The sequence below is a fragment of the Vanellus vanellus genome, assembly GCF_965231255.1.
Source record: "Vanellus vanellus genome assembly, contig: HAP1_SCAFFOLD_1026, whole genome shotgun sequence".
NCBI classification, from domain to species: domain Eukaryota; kingdom Metazoa; phylum Chordata; class Aves; order Charadriiformes; family Charadriidae; genus Vanellus; species Vanellus vanellus.
In genome coordinates, this window is record NW_028127843.1 from 23984 (window position 1) to 42425 (window position 18442).

General features: G+C 61.1%; 1 protein-coding gene across 1 annotated transcript in view; it reads right to left on the reverse strand.

The window, feature by feature from the left end:
• Nucleotides 1-772: 772 nt before the first annotated feature.
• The window catches only part of RNF40 (ring finger protein 40), a gene marked incomplete at its 5' end in the record, with an annotated part of 38784 nt that continues 21114 nt past the window's right edge, over nucleotides 773-18442 (reverse strand). The window contains 7 exons of the mRNA XM_082500757.1: nucleotides 773-2071; nucleotides 4021-4122; nucleotides 10527-10667; nucleotides 12432-12557; nucleotides 14914-15126; nucleotides 16541-16690; nucleotides 18057-18174. Coding sequence (XP_082356883.1) covers nucleotides 1895-2071; nucleotides 4021-4122; nucleotides 10527-10667; nucleotides 12432-12557; nucleotides 14914-15126; nucleotides 16541-16690; nucleotides 18057-18174 — 1027 coding nt within the window. The remainder of the gene's footprint in view (nucleotides 2072-4020; nucleotides 4123-10526; nucleotides 10668-12431; nucleotides 12558-14913; nucleotides 15127-16540; nucleotides 16691-18056; nucleotides 18175-18442) is intronic.

The window sequence follows — 18442 nt, forward strand, 5'->3', positions numbered from 1 at the left end:
TCTCTATGGTCCCCGTTGAGGCGGACTAGCAGGTCCTCCAGGTCTCTATGGTTCCCCATTAAGGCGGGCTGGGCCGGCGGTCCGCCAGTCGTCTCTATGGTCGCCATTGAGGGGAACTAGGAGGGAGGTCCTCCAGGTCTCTATGGTCACCGCTGGGGAGGACTGGGCTGGTGGTCCTCCAGGTCTCTATGGTCGCCGTTGAGGCGGACTAGCAGGTCTTCCAGCTCTCTATGGTTCCCCATTAAGGCGAGCTGGGAGATCCTCCAGGTCTCTATGGTCGCCGTTAAGGCGGACTGGGAGGGAGGTCCTCCAGATCTCTATGGTCCTCCATTAAGGCGGACTGGGAGGTCCTCCACCTCTCTATGGTCACCATGGTGGCCCAGGTCCTCCAGCTCCCCGTGGTCTCCCCTCTAGGACAGAGGGCCTCCCGCGCTCTATGGTAGCCAGCGTGGCAACGCTCTAGACCACTCCCCCCTCAGTCTCTATGGTCATGTGGCCACTCTGGTACCTCTTCCCACACTTCTCTATGGTACCAGAGGGCAGGAAACCACCTCTCCGAGTCTCTATGGCCATGTGGACACTCTGGTACCTCTTCCCCCCTCTCCTCTCTATGGTACCATGGGGTGAGAAACCGCCTCTCCCAGTCTCTATGGTCATGTGGACACTCTGGTACCTCTTCCCCCACACTTCTCTATGGTCTCATCTCCCCATCGGGTGACCTCCCCCCCCCCGGGTCCCCCCCCCAACAGCCACACGCAGCCACGCCCGCAGCTCCAAGCGCTTTATTGGGTGGGATGGGGGGTGGGAGGGGGCGGGGCCACCCATAGGTCACCACGGGGAACCCCCTGGGGCGCTATGGGGCGCCCACCAGTGTCACCGGGCACCCAGGGGTCACCACGGGGTTCAGTTGAGGCAGACACCGGGCAAGTCGTGGGCCTCCAAGGTGGCGTCGACCCACCTTCAAGACCCACAGTGGACCACGGGGCACCCGCGAGTGCCGTGGGTCGCTATGGGGCACCTATAGGGCTCACGGGTGGCTGAAGATCACCACGGAGTTCAACTAACGCAGACACAGCGGAAACGATGGGGTCTCCAAGGAGGTGCTGACCTACCTCCAAGACCCACAGTTGACCCCCATTGCATCCGTGGGTGCTGTGGGTCGCTGTGGGGCACCCATAGGTCTCATGGGGCACCCATGGGTGGCTGGAGATAACATTGGGGTTCAATTAACACACACACACACACACGCAGAGGAAACCACAGCGCTCCAAGGTGGTGCTGACCCACCTCCAAGACCCACAGTTGACTACGTTGCACCTATGGGTGCCGTGGGTCGCTATGGGGCACCTATAGGTCTCATGGGGCACACGTGGGTCTCACGGGGCCCCCATGGATGGCTGGGGATAACACCGGGGTTCAGCTAACATAGAGACAATCATGGTCATCCAAGGCGGTGTTGACCCACCTCCGAGACCCACAGCTGACCACATGGCAGCTATGGGTGCCGTGGGTCGCTATGGGGCGCCCATAGGTCTCATGGGGCACCCACGGGTGGCGGCGGATCACCACGGGGTTCAACTAACACAGACAAAGAGGAAACTGTGGTCCTCCAAGGTGATGTTGACCCACCTCCAAGACCCACAGTTGGCTGGGGAGCACCTGTGGTTGAACATAGATCGCCCGTGGGTGCCGTGGGTCGCTATGGGGCACCCAGAGGTCACATGGGGCACCCACGGGTGGCCGAGGATCACCACGGGGTTCAACTAACACAGACACAGAAGAAACCGTGAGCCTCCAAGGTGGCGTTGACCCACCTCCAAAGCCCACGGTTGGGACGTGGAGGACCCGCGGGTGCCGTGGGGCAGCGCCGGGCGCCGTGGGGCGGCCGTGGGGCTCAGCTGATGTAGACGCGGTGGAAGTCGTGGGCGCCGAAGGCGGCGTTGCACTTGGGGCACTTGCGCTGGCGCGTGTCGTAGCGGCTCTTGACGCACTCGAAGCAGAAGACGTGGAAGCACTTGGTGAGGACGGCGTCCTTCTTGCGGGCGTTGCAGCACGGGCAGGTCAGGCGGGCCTGGGGGGCGGGGCAAGATGGCCGTCAGCCCCACGGTGGCACCCCGTCAGCCGCCTCCTGGCACCCATGGGTGCTCCAGGCCCACCCATGGTCTTCCAAGCCCACCCATGGTCTTCTAAACCCACCCTGAGGTCATCCAAACCCACCCTGATGTTCTCCAACCCTACGGGAGATGGGGAAGCAACGGGCAGGGCGGGGCAAGATGGCCGCCAGCCCCACGGTGGCACCCCGTCAGCCGCCTCCTGGCACCCATGGGTGCTCCGGGCCCACCCATGGTCTTCTAAACCCACCCTGAGGTCCTCCAAGCCCACCCTGATGTTCTCCAACCCTACGGGAGATGGGGAAGCAACAGGCAGGGCGGGGCAAGATGGCCGCCAGCCCCACGGTGGCACCCCGTCAGCCGCCTCCTGGCACCCATGGGTGCTCCGGGCCCACCCATGGTCTTATAAGCCCACCCATGGTCTTCCAACCCCCCCCAAGGTCCTCCAGACCCACCCAAGGTCCTCCAGACCCTCCACAACGTTCTCCAGACCCACCTAAAGCCCTCCAACCCCCCCCAAACTCCTCCAGCACCCACCCATGGGGCCTCCAACCCCACCCATGGCTCCTCCAACCCCACCCATGGCTCCTCCAACCCCACCCATGGTCTTCCAACCCCCCCCAAGGTCCTCCAGACCCACCCAAGGTCCTCCAGACCCACCACAACGTTCTCCAGACCCACCTAAAGCCCTCCAACCCCCCCCAAACTCCTCCAGCACCCACCCATGGGGCCTCCAACCCCACCCATGGCTCCTCCAACCCCACCCATGGGGCCTCCAACCCCACCCATGGGGCCTCCAACCCCACCCATGGGTGCTCCTACCCCACCCAAGGTCCTCCAGACCCACCCAAGGTCCTCCAAACCCACCACAACGTTCTCCAGACCCACCACAACATTCTCCAGACCCACCTAAAGCCCTCCAACCCCCCCCAAACTCCTCCAGCACCCACCCATGGGGCCTCCAACCCCACCCATGGGTGCTCCAACCCCACCCAAAGTCTTCCAACCTCATCCAAGGTCCTCCAGACCCACCCAAGGTCCTCCAGACCCACCACAACGTTCTCCAGACCCACCTAAAGCCCTCCACCCCCCCCAAACTCCTCCAGCACCCACCCATGGGGCCTCCAACCCCACCCATGGCTCCTCCAACCCCACCCATGGGTGCTCCAACCCCACCCATGGGTCCTCCAGACCCACCCAAGGTCCTCCAGACCCACCACAACGTCCTCCAGACCCATCTAAAGCCCTCCAACCCCCCCCAAACTCCTCCAGCACCCACCCATGGGGCCTCCAACCCCACCCATGGCTCCTCCAACCCCACCCATGGGTGCTCCAACCCCACCCAAGGTCCTCCAGACCCACCACAACGTCCTCCAGACCCACCACAACGTCCTCCAGACCCACCACAACGTTCTCCAGACCCATCTAAAGCCCTCCAACCCCCCCCAAACTCCTCCAGCACCCACCCATGGGGCCTCCAACCCCACCCATGGCTCCTCCAACCCCACCCATGGGTGCTCCAACCCCACCCATGGGTGCTCCAACCCCACCCAAAGTCTTCCAACCTCATCCAAGGTCCTCCAGACCCTCCACAACGTTCTCCAGACCCACCTAAAGCCCTCCAACCACCCCCCAAACTCCTCCAGCACCCACCCATGGGGCCTCCAACCCCACCCATGGGTGCTCCAACCCCACCCATGGGTGCTGCTACCCCACCCAAGGTCCTCCAGACCCACCCAAGGTCCTCCAGACCCACCACAACGTTCTCCAGACCCATCTAAAGCCCTCCAACCCCCCCCAAACTCCTCCAGCACCCACCCATGGGGCCTCCAACCCCACCCATGGCTCCTCCAGACCCCACCCCACCTCCTCCCCCCCCCCCAGCACCCATAGGTGCCCCCCACCGCACCCGGTACTCCTTGATCTCCTCCTGGAGGATCTGGTCGGCGTCGGCGTAGACCTCCACCTTCCGCTGCTTCTCCAGTTTCCGCCGCAGCCGCGACAGCTCCTCCTGCGGGAAGGGGGCGCCGTGACCCACGGCGCCGCTGTGGGTCCCCGTAGGCCCCCTATAGGTCCCCCCAGACCCCCTATAGATCCCTCCAGACCCCCTATAGACCCCCAGAGATCCTCCATAAAAGATATATAGGTCCTATACAGGTCCTTATTATCTCCTGTAGTGACCCTCTTACACCCTATAGCGCCCCACAGAGCCTCTATAGGACCCACAACCCCCCCCATAGGTCCCCCCAGACCCCCCATAGGTCCCCCCAGACCCCCTATACATCCCTCCAGACCCCCTATAGATCCCCAGAGATCCTCCATAAAAGATATATAGGTCCTATATAGGTCCTTATTATCTCCTGTAGAGACCCTCTTACACCCTATAGCGCCCCACAGAGCTTCTATAGGACCCACAACCCCCCCCATAGGTCCCCCCAGACCCCCTATAGATCCCCAGAGATCCTCCATAAAAGATATATAGGTCCTATATAGGTCCTTATAGGTCCTTATTATCTCCTGTAGAGACCCTCTTACACCCTATAGCGCCCCACAGAGCCTCTAGAGGACCCACAACCCCCCCATAGGTCCCCCCAGACCCCCTATAGATCCCTCCAGACCCCCTATAGATCCCTCCAGACCCCCTATAGATCCCCAGAGATCCTCCATAAAAGATATATAGGTCCTATATAGGTCCTTAGTATCTCCTGTAGAGACCCTCTTACACCCTATAGCGCCCCACAGAGCCTCTAGAGGACCCACAACCCCCCCATACGTCCCCCCAGACCCCCTATAGATCCCTCCAGACCCCCTATAGATCCCTCCAGACCCCCTATAGATCCCCATGGATCCCCATAGATCCTCTATGGAACCTATATAGGTCTCTACAGGTCCTTATTATCTCCTGTAGAGACCCATTTAGACCCTATAGGGTCCCACAGAGCCTCTACGGGACCCACAACCCCCCTATAGACACCCTATAGAATCCCTCAGAGCCCATAGATGACCCCATAACCCCCAAAGAACCCCTCCCGACCCCCATAGCCCCCCCATAGCACCCCATAAGGACCCCCTCCCCATCTCTTACCCCCCATATCCCCCCCAAGTCCCCTATAGACTCCATATAACACTATAGACACCCTATAGAATCCCTCAGAGCCCATAGACGACCCCATAACCCCCAATAACCCCTCCCAACCCTCCCCCAGTACCCCATAGCCCCCTCATAAAGCCCCATAAGGACCTCTTAACCACCCCTCATCCCCCCATATCCCCCCCAGGTCCCCTATAGACTCTATACAACACTATAGACACCCTATAGAATCCCTCAGAGCCCACAGACGACCCCATAACCCCATATAACCCCTCCCGACCCCCATAGCCCCCCCATAGCACCCCATAAGGACCCCCTCCCCATCTCTTACCCCCCATATCCCCCCCAGGTCCCCTATAGACCCTATACGACACTATAGACACCCTATAGAATCCCTCAGAGCCCATAGATGACCCCATAGCCCCAAAGAACCCCTCTTGACCCCCACAACACCCCATAGCCCCCCCATAGCACCCCATAAGGACCCCCTCCCCATCTTTTACCCCCCATATCCCCCCCATATCCCCCCCAGGTCCCCTATATACTCTATACGGCGCTATAGACACCCTATAGAATCCCTCAGAGCCCATAGACGACCCCATAACCCCCAAAGAACCCCTCTTGACCCCCACAACACCCCATAGCCCCCCCCATAGCGCCCCATAAGGACCCCTTAACCATCCCTCACCCCCCCATACCCCCCCCATGTCCCCTATAGATACTATACGACACTATAGACACCCTATAGAATCCCTCAGAGCCCACAGACGACCCCATAACCCCCAATAACCCCTCCTGACCCCCATAGCCCCCGAACAGAGCCCCATAAGGACCCCTTAACCATCCCTTACCCCCTATATCCCCCCCCCCAGGTCCCCTATAGACTCTATACGACACTATAGACACCCTATAGAATCCCTCAGAGCCCATAGACGACCCCATAACCCCCAAAGAACCCCTCTTGACCCCCACAACACCCCATAGCCCCCCCATAGCGCCCCATAAGGACCCCTTAACCATCCCTCATCTCCCATATCCCCCCCAAGTCCCTTATAGACTCTATACGACACTATAGACACCCTATAGAATCCCTCGGTGTCCCTGGACGACCCCATAACCCCCCAATAACCCCTCCTGACCCCCATAGCCCCCCAATAGAGCCCCATAAGGACCCCTTAACCACCCCTCATCCCCCCATACCCCCCCCATGTCCCCTATAGACTCTATACAACGCTATAGACACCCTATAGAATCTCTCAGAGCCCACAGACGACCCCATAACCCCCAATAACCCCTCCCAACCCCCATAGCCCCCCCATAGCACCCCATAAGGACCCCCTCCCCATCCCTTACCCCCTATATCCCCCCCCGATATCCCCCCCAGGTCCCCTATAGACTCCATATAGCACTATAGACACCCTATAGAATCCCTCAGAGCCCATAGACGACCCCATAACCCCCAATAACCCCTCCTGACCCCCATAGCCCCCGAACAGAGCCCCATAAGGACCCCTTAACCATCCCTTACCCCCCATATCCCCCCCAGGTCCCCTATAGACTCTATACGGCGCTATAGACACCCTATAGAATCCCTCAGAGCCCACAGACGACCCCATAACCCCCAAAGAACCCCTCTTGACCCCCACAACACCCCATAGCCCCCCCATAGCGCCCCATAAGGACCTCTTAACCACCCCTCATCCCCCCATATCCCACCAGGTCCCCTATAGACTCCATATAACACTATAGACACCCTATAGAATCCCTCGGTGTCCCCAGACGACCGCATAACCCCCAATAACCCCTCCCAACCCCCTCCAGCACCCCATAAGGACCCCCTACCCATCCCTTACCCCCTATATCCCCCCCCCCAGGTCCCCCCCAGGTCCCCTATAGACTCCATATAACACTATAGACACCCTATAGAATCCCTCAGAGCCCATAGATGACCCCATAGCCCCAAAGAACCCCTCCCAACCCCCATAGCCCCCCCATAGCGCCCCATAAGGACCCCCTACCCATCTCTTACCCCCCATATCCCCCCCAGGTCCCCTATAGACTCTATACGACACTATAGACACCCTATAGAATCCCTCAGAGCCCATAGACGACCCCATAACCCCCAATAACCCCTCCCAACCCCCATAGCCCCCCCATAGCGCCCCATAAGGACCCCCTACCCATCCCTTACCCCCTGTATCCCCCCCCAGGTCCCCCCCCAGGTCCCCTATAGACTCTATATAACACTATAGACACCCTATAGAATCCCTCAGAGCCCATAGACGAACCCATAACCCCCAATAACCCCTCCCGACCCCCATAGCCCCCCCATAGCGCCCCATAAGGACCCCTTAACCATCCCTTACCCCCTATATCCCCCCCCCCAGGTCCCCCCCCAAGTCCCCTATAGACTCCATATAACACTATAGACACCCTATAGAATCCCTCAGAGCCCACAGACGACCCCATAACCCCCAATAACCCCTCCTGACCCCCATAGCCCCCCAATAGAGCCCCATAAGGACCCCCTCCCCATCCCTTACCCCCTATATCCCCCCCCGATATCCCCCCCAGGTCCCCTATAGACTCTATATAGCACTATAGACACCCTATAGAATCCCTCGGTGTCCCCGGACGACCCCATAACCCCCCAATAACCCCTCCCGCCCCCCATAGCCCCCCCATAGCGCCCCATAAGGACCCCTTAACCATCCCTCATCCCCCATATCCCCCCCCCAGGTCCCCTATAGACTCTATACGACACTATAGACACCCTATAGAATCCCTCAGAGCCCACAGACGACCCCATAACCCCCAATAACCCCTCCCAACCCCCATAGCACCCCATAAGGACCCCCTCCCCATCCCTTACCCCCTATATCCCCCCCCCATATCCCCCCCAGGTCCCCTATAGACTCTATATGATGCTATAGACACCCTATAGATTCCCTCGGTGTCCCCGGACGACCCCATAACCCCCAATAACCCCTCCCGACCCCCATAGCCCCCCAATAGCGCCCCATAAGGACCCCTTAACCACCCCTCATCCCCCCATACCCCCCCCATGTCCCCTATAGATACTATACGACACTATAGACACCCTATAGAATCCCTCAGAGCCCACAGACGACCCCATAACCCCCAATAACCCCTCCTGACCCCCATAGCCCCCGAACAGAGCCCCATAAGGACCCCTTAACCATCCCTTACCCCCTATATCCCCCCCCCCAGGTCCCCTATAGACTCTATACGACACTATAGACACCCTATAGAATCCCTCAGAGCCCATAGACGACCCCATAACCCCCAAAGAACCCCTCTTGACCCCCACAACACCCCATAGCCCCCCCATAGCGCCCCATAAGGACCCCTTAACCATCCCTCATCTCCCATATCCCCCCCAAGTCCCTTATAGACTCTATACGACACTATAGACACCCTATAGAATCCCTCGGTGTCCCTGGACGACCCCATAACCCCCCAATAACCCCTCCTGACCCCCATAGCCCCCCAATAGAGCCCCATAAGGACCCCTTAACCACCCCTCATCCCCCCATACCCCCCCCATGTCCCCTATAGACTCTATACAACGCTATAGACACCCTATAGAATCTCTCAGAGCCCACAGACGACCCCATAACCCCCAATAACCCCTCCCAACCCCCATAGCCCCCCCATAGCACCCCATAAGGACCCCCTCCCCATCCCTTACCCCCTATATCCCCCCCCGATATCCCCCCCAGGTCCCCTATAGACTCCATATAGCACTATAGACACCCTATAGAATCCCTCAGAGCCCACAGACGACCCCATAACCCCCAAAGAACCCCTCTTGACCCCCACAACACCCCATAGCCCCCCCATAGCGCCCCATAAGGACCTCTTAACCACCCCTCATCCCCCCATATCCCACCAGGTCCCCTATAGACTCCATATAACACTATAGACACCCTATAGAATCCCTCGGTGTCCCCAGACGACCGCATAACCCCCAATAACCCCTCCCAACCCCCTCCAGCACCCCATAAGGACCCCCTACCCATCCCTTACCCCCTATATCCCCCCCCCCAGGTCCCCCCCAGGTCCCCTATAGACTCCATATAACACTATAGACACCCTATAGAATCCCTCAGAGCCCATAGATGACCCCATAGCCCCAAAGAACCCCTCCCAACCCCCATAGCCCCCCCATAGCGCCCCATAAGGACCCCCTACCCATCTCTTACCCCCCATATCCCCCCCAGGTCCCCTATAGACTCTATACGACACTATAGACACCCTATAGAATCCCTCAGAGCCCATAGACGACCCCATAACCCCCAATAACCCCTCCCAACCCCCATAGCCCCCCCATAGCGCCCCATAAGGACCCCCTACCCATCCCTTACCCCCTGTATCCCCCCCCAGGTCCCCCCCCAGGTCCCCTATAGACTCTATATAACACTATAGACACCCTATAGAATCCCTCAGAGCCCATAGACGAACCCATAACCCCCAATAACCCCTCCCGACCCCCATAGCCCCCCCATAGCGCCCCATAAGGACCCCTTAACCATCCCTTACCCCCTATATCCCCCCCCCCAGGTCCCCCCCCAAGTCCCCTATAGACTCCATATAACACTATAGACACCCTATAGAATCCCTCAGAGCCCACAGACGACCCCATAACCCCCAATAACCCCTCCTGACCCCCATAGCCCCCCAATAGAGCCCCATAAGGACCCCCTCCCCATCCCTTACCCCCTATATCCCCCCCCGATATCCCCCCCAGGTCCCCTATAGACTCTATATAGCACTATAGACACCCTATAGAATCCCTCGGTGTCCCCGGACGACCCCATAACCCCCCAATAACCCCTCCCGCCCCCCATAGCCCCCCCATAGCGCCCCATAAGGACCCCTTAACCATCCCTCATCCCCCATATCCCCCCCCCAGGTCCCCTATAGACTCTATACGACACTATAGACACCCTATAGAATCCCTCAGAGCCCACAGACGACCCCATAACCCCCAATAACCCCTCCCAACCCCCATAGCACCCCATAAGGACCCCCTCCCCATCCCTTACCCCCTATATCCCCCCCCCATATCCCCCCCAGGTCCCCTATAGACTCTATATGATGCTATAGACACCCTATAGAATCCCTTGGTGTCCCCGGACGACCCCATAACCCCCCAATAACCCCTCCCGCCCCTCCCTCCCCCCCTCCAGCACCCCAGAGCCCCCCCCCCTCTCCCCGTATCCCCCCAGAAGGACCCTCCCTCGACCTCCCCCCCCCCCCCCACCCCCTATAGATTCTATAGGTCCCCCTCCAGGCGGTACCTGGGCGCGTTTGAGGCTGAGGGACTCCTTGTCCTTGGCCGCCCGGTTTTCGGCGGCGCAGGCCTGCAGCTCCCGCAGCCGCGCCTGCACGTGCTCCCCCTGCGCCCGCAGGTCCTCCGCCAACTGCGCCGCCTCCACCGCCTGCGGGGACACAGCCAGGCGGGGGGTCCCCAAGTGTCCCCAAGTGTCCCCAAGTGTCCCCAAGGGGGGGTGGCACCACCCAGGGCATCCAGGAGCTCTGCGTCACTCCATATGTCACCTCCCAGATGTATGGGATGTGCCATATGTCACCTCCTGGACACCCAAGTTCCTCTCCCATGAGTGCCACCACCCCCACACCGGTGTCCCCAACTGTCCCCAAGAGGGGGTGGCACCACCCAGGACACCCGGGACATCTGTCTCACTTCATATGTCACCTCCCAGATGTATGAAATGTCCTATATGTCACCTCCTGGATGCGCTGGTGGTCCACCATGAAGTTCACCACCCCCACACCGGTGTCCCCAAGTGTCCCCAAGGGGGGGTGGCACCACCCAGGACATCCAGGACATCTGTCTCACTCCATATGTCACCTCCCAGATGTATGGGACGTGCCATATGTCACCTCCCAGATGTATGAAATGTCCTATATGTCACCTCCTGGATGCGCTGGTGGTCCACCATGAAGTTCACCACCCCCACACCGGTGTCCCCAAGTGTCCCCAAGGGGGGGTGGCACCACCCAGGACATCCAGGACATCTGTCTCACTCCATATGTCACCTCCCAGATGTATGGGACGTGCCATATGTCACCTCCCAGATGTATGAAATGTCCTATATGTCACCTCCTGGATGCGCTGGTGGTCCACCATGAGGGTCACCACCCCCACACCGGTGTCCCCAACTGTCCCCAAGAGGGGGTGGCACCACCCAGGACATCCAGGAGTTCTGCGTCACTCCATATGTCACCTCCCAGATGTATGGGATGTGCCATATGTCACCTCCTGGACACCCAAGTTCCTCTCCCATGAGTGCCACCACCCCCACACCGGTGTCCCCAAGTGTCCCCAAGGGGGGGTGGCACCACCCAGGACACCCAGGAGCTCTGCGTCACTCCATATGTCACCTCCCAGATGTATGGGATGTGCCATATGTCACCTCCTGGATGCGCTGGTGGTCCACCATGAGTGCCACCACCCCCACACCGGTGTCCCCAAGTGTCCCCAAGGGGGGGTGGCACCACCCAGGACACCCAGGAGCTCTGCGTCACTCCATATGTCACCTCCCAGATGTATGGGATGTGCCAAATGTCACCTCCCAGATGTATGAAATGTCCTATATGTCACCTCCTGGATGCGCTGGTGGTCCACCATGAGGGTCACCACCCCCACACCGGTGTCCCCAAGTGTCCCCAAAGGGGGGTGGCACCACCCAGGACATCCAGGAGCTCTGCGTCACTCCATATGTCACCTCCCAGATGTATGGGATGTGCCATATGTCACCTCCTGGACACCCAAGTTCCTCTCCCATGAGTGCCACCACCCCCACACCGGTGTCCCCAACTGTCCCCAAGAGGGGGTGGCACCACCCAGGACATCCAGGAGTTCTGCGTCACTCCATATGTCACCTCCCAGATGTATGAAATGTCCTATATGTCACCTCCTGGATGCGCTGGTGGTCCACCATGAAGTTCACCACCCCCACACCGGTGTCCCCAACTGTCCCCAAGGGGGGGTGGCACCACCCAGGACACGTTGCTCACCCCATATGTCACCTCCTGGACACACCGGTCCTCCCCCATGAGTGCCACCACCCAAAACTGGTGTCCCCAAATGTCCCCAGGGCTGGGTGGCACCCATCCTGGGGACTCCCCCTCCCACCCAGGACACCGAGGTGTCCCCCCCTTCGGTGACATCCCACCCTCACCTTCCTCTTGTTGAGCTCCAGGGCCTGGGTGCGCAGCGCCAACTCCTTCTCCACCGCCCCCAAGCTGCTCTGAAGACCCCGTTCCTTCTCCTCCAGCTTCTGCACCACCAGCAGTTGGGCGTCCACCTGGGGGACAACCACCCCCGGACATCTGGGTGTCCCACCCGGACGTCTGGGTGTCCCACCCGGACATCTAGGTCCCACATGGACATCTAGGTCCTCCCCCAAATCTCCTTTCTTCACCCTTTGGTTGGTTCTTCTCCACCTTCTGCACCATCAACGGTTGGGCGTCCACCTGGGGGACAACCACCCCTGGACATCTGGGTGTCCCACCCGGACGTCTGGGTGTCCCACATGGACATCTAGATCCCACCCAGACATCTAGGTCCCACATGGACATCTAGGTCCTCCCCCAAATCTCCTTTCTTCACCCTTTGGTAGGTTCTCCTCCACCTTCTGCACCATCAACTGTTGGGCGTCCACCTGGGGGACAACCACCCCTGGACATCTGAGTGTCCTCCCCAGACGTCTGGGTGTCCCACATGGACATCTAGGTCCCACATGGACATCTAGGTCCCACCCAGACATCTAGGTCCTCCCCCAGACATCTCGGTCCTCCCCCAAATCTCCTTTCTTCACCCTTTGGTTGGTTCTCCTCCACCTTCTGCACCACCAACGGTTGGGTGTCCACCTGGGGACAACCCCCTGTGGACACCTGTGTCCCTTCTTGTTGGACACTGAGGTCCAAGTGGACGCGGAGAGTTGGGTCCACCCCGGCCCCAACATCTGGGTCCTCCCCAGATGCCTGCGTCCCACCTGGACCTTCATGGTCACGACCTGCTCCACCACCTCAACCTTCTCCAGGTCACCTGAGCTCCTCCAGCCCCACAACCATCTGCCTTCCTCTGCACCCCTGGCTCCTCCTGGACCTCCCCGAACGTGTGGGTCCCACCCGGACACCGGGGTCCCACCTGGACCTTCATGGTGACAACCTCCTCCACCACCTCAACCTTCTCCAGGTCACCTGGGTTCCTCCAGCCCCCCAACCATCTGCCTTCCTCTGCACCTCTGGCTCCTCCTGGACCTCCCCAAACACGTGGGTCCCACTTGGACCTCCCCGAACATCTGGGTCTCACCCGGACACCGGGGTCCCACCTGGACCTTCATGGTGACAACCTCCTCCACCACCTCAACCTTCTCCAGGTCACCTGAGTTCCTCCAGCCCCACAACCATCTGCCTTCCTCTGCACCCCTGGCTCCTCCTGGACCTCCCCGAACGCGTGGGTCCCACTTGGACCTCCCCGAACGCGTGGGTCCCACCCGGACAACTGGCTCCCACCTGGACCTTCATGGTGACAACCTGCTCCACCACCTCAACCTTCTCCAGGTCACCTGAGTTCCTCCAGCCCCCCAACCATCTGCCTTCCTCTGCACCCCTGGCTCCTCCTGGACCTCCCCGAACACGTGGGTCCCACCTGGACCTCCCCGAACATCTGGGTCCCACCCAGACATTGGGGTCCCACCTGGACCTTCATGGTGACAACCTGCTCCACCACCTCAACCTTCTCCAGGTTACCTGGGTTCCTCCAGCCCCACAACCATCTGCCTTCCTCTGCACCCCTGGCTCCTCCTGGACCTCCCCGAACGCGTGGGTCCCACCTGGACCTCCCCGAACGTGTGGGTCCCACCCGGACACCGGGGTCCCACCAGGACCTTCATGGTGATGACCTCCTCCACCACCTCAACCTTCTCCAGGTCACTTGGGTTCCTCCAGCCCCCCAACCATCTGCCTTCCTCTGCACCCCTGGCTCCTCCTGGACCTCCCCGAACGTGTGGGTCCCACCCGGACACCGGGGTCCCACCTGGACCTTCATGGTGACAACCTCCTCCACCACCTCAACCTTCTCCAGGTCACCTGAGTTCCTCCAGCCCCACAACCATCTGCCTTCCTCTGCACCCCTGGCTCCTCCTGGACCTCCCCGAACGCGTGGGTCCCACCCGGACAACTGGGTCCCACCTGGACCTTCATGGTGACAACCTCCTCCACCACCTCAACCTTCTCCAGGTCACCTTCCTCTGCACCCCTGGCTCCTCCTGGACCTCCCCGAACGTGTGGGTCACACCTGGACCTCCCCAAACATCTGGGTCCCACCCGGACACCAGGGTCACACCTGGACCTTCATGGTGACAACCTCCTCCACCACCTCAACCTTCTCCAGGTCACCTGAGTTCCTCCAGCCCCACAACCATCTGCCTTCCTCTGCACCCATGGGTCCCCCCTGGACCTCCCCGAACGCGTGGGTCCCACCTGGACACTGGGGTCCCACCTGGACCTTCATGGTGACAACCTCCTCCACCACCTCAACCTTCTCCAGGTCACCTGGGGTCCTCCAGCCCCACAACCATCTGCCTTCCTCTGCACCCCTGGCTCCTCCTGGACCTCCCCGAACGTGTGGGTCCCACCCGGACACCGGGGTCCCACCTGGGCCTTGAGGGCGAGGACCTGCTCGGCCAACTCATCCTTCTCCTCCCGCAGCAGCTTGTGGATCTGGTTGGCCTTGATCCTCTCCGACATCAACTTGAAGTTGGCGTCGTCCTTCTCCCGCAGCTGCTGCAGCAGCCGCAGGTTCTGCTCCTGCATGTCCTCGAAGGCCTGGCCCGTCACGTCCATCTCCGACAGCAGCGCTTCCTCCTCCTGCCCCGCCCCCAACATGGCCGCCGCCTGACCTCAGCGCCGTCCCCTCGGCGCCGTCAGGGCCCGCCGCCGGTGATGTCACGGCCCCTCCCCCCCCCCCCAAGCACCACCCCTTTTCCCCGCCCCCCCCCCCCTATAACGGCTACTTCCCGTCTCAGCGTCGCAGAGGCGGAGCGCCCTTGTGACATCACAAGCCAGGCATGTGACATCACAGCCCCCACCTGTGACCTCGTAGGGCGCGCCCGTGACATCATAAAGCCGCCACCCCCCAGCCCTGAACGCCCCCCCCCCCCCCCCAACAACGTTTCCTCCTCCCGAGTTCGAACGTGCTGATGACATCACAGGCTGTGCCTATGACATCATGAGGGGCGCCGATGACATCACAATTCCTCCCCACACCGCGCCGCCCCCCCCCCCCCCGTTGCCTCAGCCCCTCCCCTGCCGCCCTCGCCTCCCTCAGAGGCCCCGCCCACAAGGGACCAGGCCCCGCCCCTTCCCCTAACGCGTCACTGCTCCCTGAGAGCCACACCCCTCCCCATAGGCCCCACCCCCTCCCATAAAGCCACGCCCCCCTCTGGTCTCCCCCCATCCCTTCCTATGGCTGTGTGGCCCCGAGAGGCCCCACCCCTTCCTTAAGGCCACGCCCCCACGGCCACACCCCTCCTCTCAAGCCACACCCCCGCTAAACCTCTCTTCTTCCCCTCTGCCAGGGCCACACCCCCAACTGGGGAAGCCCCACCCCCTCCAGAAGCCCCGCCCACCCCGGAAGGCCCATTGCCCGGAAGTCCCACCCTCCCCGGAAGTCCCACCCAGCCCAAGGCCCCACTCTCCCTGGAAGCCCCGCCCACCCCGGAAGCTCCATTCTCTGGAAGCCCCGCCCACCCCGGAAGCCCAACTCGCCGGAAGCCCCGCCCACCCCGGAAGTCCCCTAACCCCGGAAGTTCTACTCTCCCCGGAAGCCCCGCCCACCCCGGAAGTCCCCCCACCCCAGAAGCCCCACTCTCCCCAGAAGCCCCATCCTCCGGAACCCCCACCCCTCCCCAAACCCCCGCCCCTCCCCGGCAGCCCCACCCCACCCCGGAAGACCCACTCTCCCCAGCAGCCCCACCCACACCGGAAGCCCCCCCCACCCCGGAAGTCCCCTAACCCCGAAAGCCCCACTCTCCCCGGAAGCCCCGCCCACCCCGGAAGTCCCCTAACCCCGGAAGTCCCGCCCATCCCGGAAGTCCTCTAACCCCGGAAGCCCCACTCTCCCCGGAAGCCCCGCCCACCCCGGAAGTCCCCCCACCCCAGAAGCCCCACTCTCCCCAGAAGCCCCATCCTCCGGAACCCCCACCCCTCCCCAAACCCCGGCCCCTCCCCGAAGCCCCGCCCCGCCCCGGCAGCCCCACCCCCCCCCCGAAGCCCCGCCCACCTGCTTGGTGGCGGCCAGCTTGCGCTGCAGGTGCTCGATCTGCTCCTCGGCCTGCCGCAGCCGCCGCAGCGCCTCCTCGTCCGCCAGCTTCTTGCTCTCCCGCCGCTCCCGCTCCTCCAGCTCCCGCGCCCGCCCCCGCAGCTCCTCCGCCTGCGCCCGGCCACGGCACGCTCACGGCCCCGCCCCCGCGCCAACGGGGTTGGGGGGGGGGGGGGGAGGCCGTGGGGGGAGGATATGGGGTGATGTCATAGGGTGAAGTCATGGGGTGACGTCATGGAGTGACATCATAGGGTGAGGTCATGGGGGGAGGTCATGGGGTGACGTCATGGAGTGACATCATAGGGTGAGGTCGTGGGGGAAGGTCATGGGGTGACGTCATAGGATGAGGTCATGGGGGAGGTCATAGGGTGAGGTCATGGGGGGAAGTCATGGGGTGAGGTCATGGAGTGACATCATAGGGTGAGGTCGTGGGGGAAGGTCATGGGGTGATGTCATGGGGTGATGTCATAGGGTGAGGTCATGGGGTGACGTCATGGGGTGAGGTCATGGGGTGACGTCATGGGGTGAGGTCATGGGGTGAGGTCATGGGGTGACGTCATGGAGTGACATCATAGGGTGAGGTCGTGGGGTGATGTCATAGGATGAGGTCATGGGGTGAGATCATGGGGGAGGTCATAGGGTGAGGTCATGGGGTGACGTCATAGGGTGAGGTCATGGGGTGATGTCATGGGGAGAGGTCATAGGGTGAGGTCATGGGTGACATCACAGGGTGAGGTCATGGGGTGACGTCATTGGGTGAGGTCATGGGGTGATGTCACGGGGATAGGTCATAGGGTGAGGTCAAGGGGTGAGGTGATGTCATGGAGTGAGGTCATAGCAGTGTGGTTAGCGCGTCATTAGCGTGTGGTTAGCGCATCGCTAGTGCGTGGCTAGCGTGTGGCTAGCGCGTCGGTAGCGCATCGTTAGTGTGTGATTAGCGTCTGGCTAGTGTGTGGCTAGCGCGTCGTTAGCCTGCGGTTAGCGTGTGGCTAGCGCATCGTTAGCACATCGTTAGTGTGTGGCTAGCGAGTGGTTAGTGTGTCGTCAGTGCATCGTTAGCGTGTGGTTAGCGCGTCGTTAGCGTGTGGCTAGCGTGTGGTTGGCATCTGGCTAGTGTGTGGCTAGCACATCGTTAGCCTGTGGTTAGTATGTGGTTAGCGTGTCGTTAGTGCATCGTTAGCGTGTGGCTAGCACGTCACTACCGTGTAGCTAACGTGTGGTTTGCGTCTGGCTAGTGTGTGGCTAGCGCATCGTTAGCCTGCAGTTAGCGTGTGGCTAGCGCGTCGTTAGCGTGTCGTTAGCGCATTGTTAGCATGTCGCTAACGTGTGGTTAGCGTGTCATTAGCGCATGGTTAGCGTATGGTTAGCGTGTCGTTAGCGTGTGGCTAGCATATGGCTAGTGTGTGGTTAGCATGTCGTTAGCGCGTCGTTAGCGTGTTGTTAGCGTGTCGTTAGCGTGTCGCGCGCGCGCCCTGACCTCGGCTTTGCTCTTCCTCTCGGCGGCCATGAGCTGCACCTTATCCCGCTGCTCTTTGGGCGCCGACTTGTACATGTCCAACAGCAGCTTCATCTCCTTCTGGCTCTCCTGCGCCTTCCTGCCCCGCCCCCCGCGTTTGCATCTCATTAGCATACCCCGCCCTCGGGAGCAGCCCCCAGCCCCCTTCGGTCGCCCCAAATCCCCCTTCAATCGCCTCAAATCCCCCTTTAATTGCCCCAAATCCCCCTTTAATTGACTTCACCCCCCTTTAATTGCCCCCAAATCCCCCTTTAATTGCCCCAAATCCCCCTTCAATCGCCCCAAATCCCCCTTTAATTGCCCCAAATCCCCCTTCAATTGCCCCCAAACCCCCTTTAATTGCCCCA